We start from the raw sequence: 8071 nt of genomic DNA on the forward strand, positions 1-8071 counted from the left end.
TAATACATTTAATCAAACGAATAGATTTCATTAAAGAATGATAAGTGAACGTCTGAAATTACAATCACCTATTCATGACATTGGATAGAATCCTCATTACGCCGATCAAAACATCAAAAACATTACCTAAATTGTGGTTGCATAATTTTAGAATAATTGTGTTTGAATTTGAACATCATTAAACGGATACTTTATAAGTCATCATATGTATTCATCCTTTTAATTTTTATCTTCTACAACTTATACACATTTTAAAAATACACACAAAAACAAAAGAGTATTCAAAGTCAAAATTTTGAAGACAAAACATCATTTCTCCTTTTAAAATGTTGGACAAGTGTATTTACTTTTGTGGTGAGTTTTCTGTGACCTATGGTAACACTAAACATTTATCTTAAGCAAGATAAAGTCTTAAATCTTCATTATTAAATGTAGGAAACAGTTTCCTTGTCTTTTAAAACAGACAAGGGAAACCAAGTTGTTTGGGCTCCAATGGCAAGAAGCTCCTTCCAAGAACGTACTTGAGGAATACCAGGTTCGATTCCCAGGGGGAACAACATTTGGCCAGTGCGCATGCCTCTACACACGAGCCGGATTAGTCGCTCACCATTGGTGGGTTGGAAACCGGTGCGAAAGTCGAAAAAAAAATAAAATAGACAAGGGAAACGAAGTTGATTTTAATATGGAGTATGCTAACCATTGCTGACATTGGTTAAAGTATTAAAATAAGTAAATTTGCATCGAAAAATGGTGTAATTTTTGCTAAGAAAAAAGTAAAAACTTATATTTCCAAAACAAAGTTTCTATTAATGGAATCCTTAGCCAGACCTTTTTAATATTTATAAGTTGAATCCAGTTCACAATGTAATGCTCTCCTGTTACTAGTTATTAGACCGTACTTATCCTATGTACTAACGATTATAAAAAATCTCAAAGTCCTAGATTCCCTTAACATGTTCATGGCATAAATTAAGGAGAAAAACTCGGTTGGAAAAGTCAAATCTTCATACAAATTAATTGCAAAGTGTTCCTCGAAGTGCACAATAAAAGGGAGCAAAGTTCTGTCCATTTTTCATACAAACAAAACCCTTTCTTTCCTTAGCAACCAAATTTATCTCTCTTTTAGTACAGCTTCACATTTGTTTCTATTCATGGTGAAAATGGCAGTGACATTCTTCATATGTACACTTTTCATGACTTTGCTATTTGCTGCTTCAGCATTTGCTAAGGTTCACCCCAGGTCACCAGAAGGTAATGCTCAACTATAATCATGCTAATGTATTGTGCATGACATATGTCACATGTTTCAATGTTTGAATCTAAGGCTCTATTTACTTTCTATAAACAATTTTAGTTTTTTTTGTGTTTCTAAAATTTGTTTTCATTTTAAATTGTTAACAAGGAAATGAAAGACTCATATAGTAAAGAATTGTGAGAGAGAGAGAGAAGAATGAAGACAAAATAGAAATAACACATCTTTTAAAGAATAAAAAAAAATAAAAAATCATGTTTTGGCATTTTTTATTTTTTCAAAAATGCTAGATCTATTTTCAAAAATTGGAAAAGAAATGGAAGAAAAAAATGGGATCTATATTCTCCTATATTTATTAGTTGAAGTGAAAATAAGAGTAGAAGAGCCTTATCTACCTACACCTGTAGATTGAAGGTGTATACGGTATCCGACACCAATTTAACTTCTTAATATATATCATTATATTTAATTAATTTAGCTTCTCAAATTAATGCATGTGTCGACATGTCAATATAATATCGAGTGTCCATGTCTATGTTAGTGCTACAAAGTCTATTAACTACTATATGCTTATTGAAGTGGCTATGTCAATGTATGTTGCTAGGCTCTACAAATTTTATTACTAATAACTTGGTATTATGAAATTCTGATCCAAAATGTTGGTTTTCTTCCTTAAAGTTTTCTTCCAAAATGGGAACTTTGAGCAGCAACCAAACCCAAAATACATAAAGAAAACAAGACTCATTGGGAAACATGCACTTCCCAAATGGGAAACCAGTGGTCTAGTTGAATATATCTCTGGTGGGCCTCAACCTGGAGGCATGTACTTCCCAGTGTCACATGGAGTCCATGCAGTTAGGCTTGGAAATGAAGCATCCATCTCACAAACCATCAAAGTCAAACCTGGCACAATGTATGCTCTAATATTAGGAGCCACAAGAACTTGTGCTCAAGATGAGGTTTTGAGAATCTCAGTGCCTCCACAATCTGGTGAAGTTCCTTTGCAAACACTTTATAGCCTCAATGGTGATGTTATTGCTTGGGGATTCAAGGCTAGTTCTTCTTTGGTTAAAGTTACATTCCATAACCCTGGTATTCAAGAAGATCCTACTTGTGGTCCACTTTTGGATGCTGTTGCTATTAGAGAATTCTATCCTCCTATGCCTACAAGAGGTAATGAATCATATATCCATGAATCTAGATTCTCTACATTACTGCCATTGATCTCGTCCAATCTTAACGAAACAACTATTTCAATCGTTGATTTGTTGAGATTGAACTTGATTGATCTGCCACGCTTCATAGAATCTAAATCACGTTATGAAGCACATACACTCTTCGGATTAGGCGTGTCCGACACGGACACGAGACATGACACTTATAATTACACTGAATTATGTGACTTTATCAAATTATTAACAGTGTCGGCGTGTTAGTGTCTGTGTCGTGTCCACTGTCTGTGTCTGTATCTATGCTTCATCACATATCTACTTTAGATTATGACTATTCTCTTTATTAAAGAAAGTATTTATATCTTAAGAACTATACTATAAGTACTTAATTAAAGGCATGGTTCAGTTTGAGATGAAAACTGAATCGAACCGAACTCAACTGTTTGCTAAATTTAAAAAAACTGAACCAAACTGAACTGTTTGTATTTCGAATTGAATCGATCAGTTCCAACCAAACTAAACGGAACTGTTTCAGTTCAGTTTCAGAATTGTTAGTAATGGTTCAATGTTTTTTTTTTGGTTTGGTTTGGTTCAGTTCAACAGTTCAGTTAAGAATTTTGGTCTTTTTCCCACGCCTACTTAATTTCGTTTTTTGATTCAAATGGGGGTTTTATGAGTGTGTTTAACAAGACTAAATCATGGTCTCTCTTTGCAGCTAATTTGGTAAAGAACCCCAGCTTTGAAGAGGGTCCATTCCCTATTTTCAACACAACCAATGGGGTCATACTTCCTCCAAAACAACAAGATCTTGTATCTCCCCTCCCGGGTTGGATTATTGAATCTCTCAAAGCCATTAAATTCATTGATTCAAAGCATTTCCAAGTACCATTTGGAAATGGAGCAGTGGAGCTTGTTGCAGGAAGGGAAAGTGCAATTGCACAAATTTTGAGAACAGTTACAAACAAAGTTTACAACTTGAAATTCACAATTGGAGATGCAAGGAATGGATGTCATGGATCAATGATGGTTGAAGCATTTGCTGCAAGAGAGACTCTTAAAGTTCCATTTAAATCTGTTGGAAAGGGAATATTCAAGACAGTAAATTTCAACTTCAAAGCAGTTTCAAATAGAACAAGAATCACATTCTATAGCTCTTTCTATCATACAAAGATCAATGATTTTGGACATATGTGCGGCCCGGTCCTTGATCAAGTTATAGTATCCCCCGTCGCTTAAACTTGTTTTATTCGCTTATTCCACAATAACTGTCACATTTCTAAGGAAAAAGTTGTTTCGAAATGAATGTAATTTTTCAATGTAATATTAATTGTATTTTTTTAATTGTATTCTCTAATTAATATTTCATGTATCACTATGTATCTAGTTACAAAATATATTATTAAAAACAATTTAAATCACAACATATATTATTTCTTTTATTATAAGCAATTTCTAAATTGTTATCGCAACAATTTCCTCACTCAGATTGAACAGTTTTCCAAGGACAACACTTCTTTTCGCCTTGCTTTATCAAATGTCACAAATGAAATTGTTGATTCGTCTGGATTGGCTGAACAAAACAGTAATGATCAGAACTCCTTCGTCTTGAAACAGGTAATTCAGAAACCTTCTGCTCCTGTGGAGAATATTGTCACAGAAGAGTTGAACACCGAGGTGGTAACACATTCATATGTTTCCGATTCAACTATGTCAACGCAACATGTACAAAATATATATGACACTCAGATTCAGCATCCTTCCTTTAGCTCGCTAATATTGCTATGCCTATCTATCTGAACATCCATCAATGGAGGCTGATCATATGGTAACTCCTATTGAAAATCCGATACAAAATGCTCCTTCAGTTCATAGGCGCGTAACTCTTCATAAGGAGGTTGATTTCGTTAAACACTTGTCGGTTCAAGGGAACAATTCGAAAGTACCTTTTACCCCTCATCTGAAGAAGAATCAGAGGAAGAAATGGAATGAGACTTAAATTTCTACAAGACTCGCTCAAAGTTTGAACCCAAGGATGGTTGAGCAGTAAATTTATCCCTTAGGACGGGTTCTTTTTTTGCATTTCTTTTTGCTTAATTTTCGCTATTCTTTTAGTATTTTTGTTTGGCCCCCCTCTTGTACATATTTTTTCATTTTTTTTAATAATATTATAAGTAGCCGAAGATAAGAGTTTCTTGGGGTGTCAACAGAGTTGAGATGCCTAAGTTTCTCCTTTGTGTTTAATTTCACTCTTGACTCATAAAAAACAATAAAAAAAATCTTTATTATTAAATGTAGGGACAGATTCCTTGTCTTTTAAAAATAGACAGAAAAGTGAACATCAAGTTAAATGCAATTCACAATGTAATAGAAACTACTTATCCTATGTCAGAACTATCATACAAAACTCTTAAGGCCTAGATTCCCTCAAGATGCTCATGGCATAAATTAAGGAGAAAAACTCGGTTGGAACCTTCATACAAATTAATTGCAAAGTGTTCCTCTCAAAGTGCACAATAAAAGAGAGCAAAGCCATGTCCATTTCTCTTGCACACAAAAACCTTTCTTTTCTTTGCAACCCCAAATTCATTTCTCTTTGGATACAGCTCCACTGTTTCTTTTCATGGTGAAAATGGCAGTGACATTCATATGTACACTTTTCATGACTTTGCTCTTTGCTGCTTCAGCATTTGCTAAGGTTCACCCTAGGTCGCCAGAAGGTAATGCTCACCTATAATCATGCTAATGTGTTGTATAGTAAATGAAAGACTCGTATAGTAAACAATATTATAGTGCTAACAAGGAGATGAGAGACTCGTATAGTAAACAATTGTGATATAGAGAAGAATGAAGTGGTGCTAGAAACAATTTCTTAAAATTCTAGATTGGTTTTAAAAAAGAAACAAAAATATTGGATCTATATTCCCCTAAATTTATTAGTAGAAGTGGAAATAAAAACATGAAAATTAGAGAAGAGTCGTAAGTTACCGAATGCAGATCTGTTCCAAACATTATACTATCATTTATGTTTCTAAAAACGAGTAGTGCTTGTATTACCTTTGTATTTTGACAGTTTATTTTGAAGGCGTCTACAGTATGCAATTTCTTATTATATAACATTCAATCAAGTTATCGTCGAAAATTATTGCATGTGTTTACAAGTAAATATAATGTCGGGTGTCTGTGTATGTGTTCGTCCTACAGAGTCTATTAGCTATGATGTGCTTATTGAAGTTGCTACGTCAATATGTGTTCCTTTGCTCTACATTTATTGTGGATTATCGTCGATATAATGACATTCTAATCTAACATGTTGATTGTGCTGTTTTGTTTTTTGCTTTGGTTTTCTTCCTTAAAGTTTTCTTCCGAAATGGGAACTTTGAGCAGCAACCGAACCCGGGTTACATAAAGCAAACAAGACTCATGGGGAAACATGCACTTCCCAATTGGGAAACCAATGGTCTAGTTGAGTATATCACTGGTGGGCCACAACCTGGAGGCATGTTCTTCCCAGTGTCACATGGTGTTCATGCTGTTAGGCTTGGAAATGAAGCATCCATTTCACAAACCATCAAAGTCAAACCTGGTACATGGTATGCTATAATCTTAGGAGCCACAAGAACTTGTGCTCAAGATGAAGTTTTGAGAATCTCAGTGCCTCTACAATCTGGTGATGTTCCTTTGCAAACACTTTATAGCCTCAATGGTGATGTTATTGCTTGGGGATTCAAGGCTAGATCTTCTTTTGCTAAAGTTACCTTCCATAACCCTGGTATGCAAGAAGACCCTACTTGTGGTCCACTTTTGGATGCTGTTGCTATTAGAGAGTTCTACCCTCCGATGCCGACAAGAGGTAATGAACCATGTCAATAAATCTTGATTCGAAAAAGTCTGCCGTTGGCCGAGTCCAATCTTAACAAATCCAATTGATTTTGTTGTTGATTTGTTTTGGTTGGACTGTATTGAGCGTCACAGAGAATCTAACTTACATATACGTTAGAAAAATAATATATTCTTGTAAAAAAAAAGAAAAATAATATATTTAAAAGTGAGAAAATACTATTTTGACTTTTTTTGAAAAATATTACACTATAAAAAATTATGATTGACCAATTTTTACTAAAGTCAATGTACATAAAACTTATGATTGACCAATTTTTACTAAAGTCAATGTACAAAATTGTGTGTTTTTTTTTCTTTTCAAATAATAATAAATTGGACGAATGGAGAAATTATTGTTAAATAAATTGACATTATTTTACAAGTGTTTCTAGGTGGATTTAAACTTGATTTGTTAAGGTTACAAGAGCAAACTCTTTTATCACTTAGTTTATACCTTGTAATAACTCTATATATCTTCTTTAATGATGGGGTTTGTGTTTTCGTTATTTGAATGTGTTTAATAAGACTAGACCATGATCTCTTGCAGCTAATTTAGTAAGAAACCCTGGCTTTGAGGAGGGTCCATTCCCAATTTTCAACTCAACCAATGGTGTCATACTTCCTCCAAAACAACAAGATCTTGTGTCTCCACTCCCTGGTTGGATTATTGAATCCCTCAAAGCCATTAAATTCATTGATTCAAACCATTTCCAAGTGCCATTTGGAAAAGGAGCAGTGGAGCTTGTTGCAGGTAGGGAAAGTGCCATTGCACAAATTCTAAGAACAGTTACAAACAAAGTCTACAACTTGAAATTCACAGTTGGAGATGGAAGAAATGGTTGTCATGGATCAATGATGGTTGAAGCTTTTGCTGCAAGAGAGACTCTTAAAGTTCCTTTTAAATCTGTTGGAAAGGGAATATTCAAAACAGCAAATTTCAACTTCAAAGCAGTTTCAAATAGAACAAGAATCACATTCTACAGCTCTTTCTATCATACAAAAATTGATGATTATGGAAGTATGTGTGGCCCTGTCCTTGATCAAGTTATAGTATCCCCAGTTGCTTAAATTTTCCTTATTGCAATTGTCCCACAATAACCGTCACGTTTGCGAGAAAGAAATTGGTTCGAAATGAAGGTCATTTTCAAATTTTCAGTGATATTTCTTTTAAGAAGTCGGGTATTATTAATTACATTATTTTACAAGTGTATCATTCTATTAATACTTTGTGTATCAATATATTCAACTTTACATTCATGAAATTGTTGAATACATTAATGTTTGTCAAGAGAACAGAATAAGCTTGTAATGTTTAGTAACTAAAGCTTCTTTAGTCTAAGTGTTATTGTATTAGAGTGTGACATTTGTCACATATCCTATGATTTCCCTGAGAATCATTCATAATAACTATTTTCTGTTACAAGCCTCATCAAGCTTCAACAATGAAGATTCTCACCTTCTAACATGGTATCATAGAGGTTTTTTTCGATCCTAAACCATGGCTTCTTCTACACCTTCTCCTACGCAAACGAACACCACTGAAGCACAATGCATCATTGCTGCGGCTTTAAAAGCATTCAAGCAAGTCCTTTCAGTCAAACTTGACGATACAAACTACCTCAAATGGAATAAACAAGTAGAGGAGTGTTGCGAGGTACAAAAATGGTGCACTATGTTGTTTCGCAGCAAATTCCTCCGGTTTTTTTCAATGATGCTGCGCGCGAAGTTGAAACTGAGAATGCGGCATATACTGTGAGGGAGGAACAAG

At 34.2% G+C, this 8071-nt stretch overlaps 2 protein-coding genes across 2 annotated transcripts; both read left to right on the plus strand.

The window, feature by feature from the left end:
• Positions 1 to 907: 907 nt before the first annotated feature.
• Positions 908 to 3845, plus strand: LOC11446162 (uncharacterized). Its single transcript, XM_003605745.4, has 3 exons — positions 908 to 1251; positions 1931 to 2425; positions 3140 to 3845. Exons 1-3 carry the CDS (start codon positions 1152 to 1154, stop codon positions 3658 to 3660), a joined length of 1116 nt encoding a protein of 371 aa, XP_003605793.2. The 5' UTR covers positions 908 to 1151; the 3' UTR covers positions 3661 to 3845.
• Positions 3846 to 4956: 1111 nt separating this feature from the next.
• Positions 4957 to 7723, plus strand: LOC11446164 (uncharacterized). The gene is made up of 3 exons (XM_003605747.3): positions 4957 to 5141; positions 5780 to 6274; positions 6851 to 7723. Exons 1-3 carry the CDS (start codon positions 5045 to 5047, stop codon positions 7369 to 7371), a joined length of 1113 nt encoding a protein of 370 aa, XP_003605795.2. The 5' UTR covers positions 4957 to 5044; the 3' UTR covers positions 7372 to 7723.
• Positions 7724 to 8071: the final 348 nt, after the last annotated feature.

The sequence above is a fragment of the Medicago truncatula genome, chromosome 4, assembly GCF_003473485.1.
Source record: "Medicago truncatula cultivar Jemalong A17 chromosome 4, MtrunA17r5.0-ANR, whole genome shotgun sequence".
NCBI lineage: Eukaryota > Viridiplantae > Streptophyta > Magnoliopsida > Fabales > Fabaceae > Medicago > Medicago truncatula.

Coding starts and splice junctions, on each gene's coding strand:
- LOC11446164 (XM_003605747.3), top strand. CDS start 5,045: ATGGTGAAAATGGCAGTGACATTCATATGTACACTTTTCATGACTTTG. Junction 5,142..5,779: donor TCACCCTAGGTCGCCAGAAG/GTAATGCTCACC, acceptor TCTTCCTTAAAG/TTTTCTTCCGAAATGGGAAC. Junction 6,275..6,850: donor CCCTCCGATGCCGACAAGAG/GTAATGAACCAT, acceptor GATCTCTTGCAG/CTAATTTAGTAAGAAACCCT.
- LOC11446162 (XM_003605745.4), top strand. CDS start 1,152: ATGGTGAAAATGGCAGTGACATTCTTCATATGTACACTTTTCATGACT. Junction 1,252..1,930: donor TCACCCCAGGTCACCAGAAG/GTAATGCTCAAC, acceptor TCTTCCTTAAAG/TTTTCTTCCAAAATGGGAAC. Junction 2,426..3,139: donor TCCTCCTATGCCTACAAGAG/GTAATGAATCAT, acceptor CTCTCTTTGCAG/CTAATTTGGTAAAGAACCCC.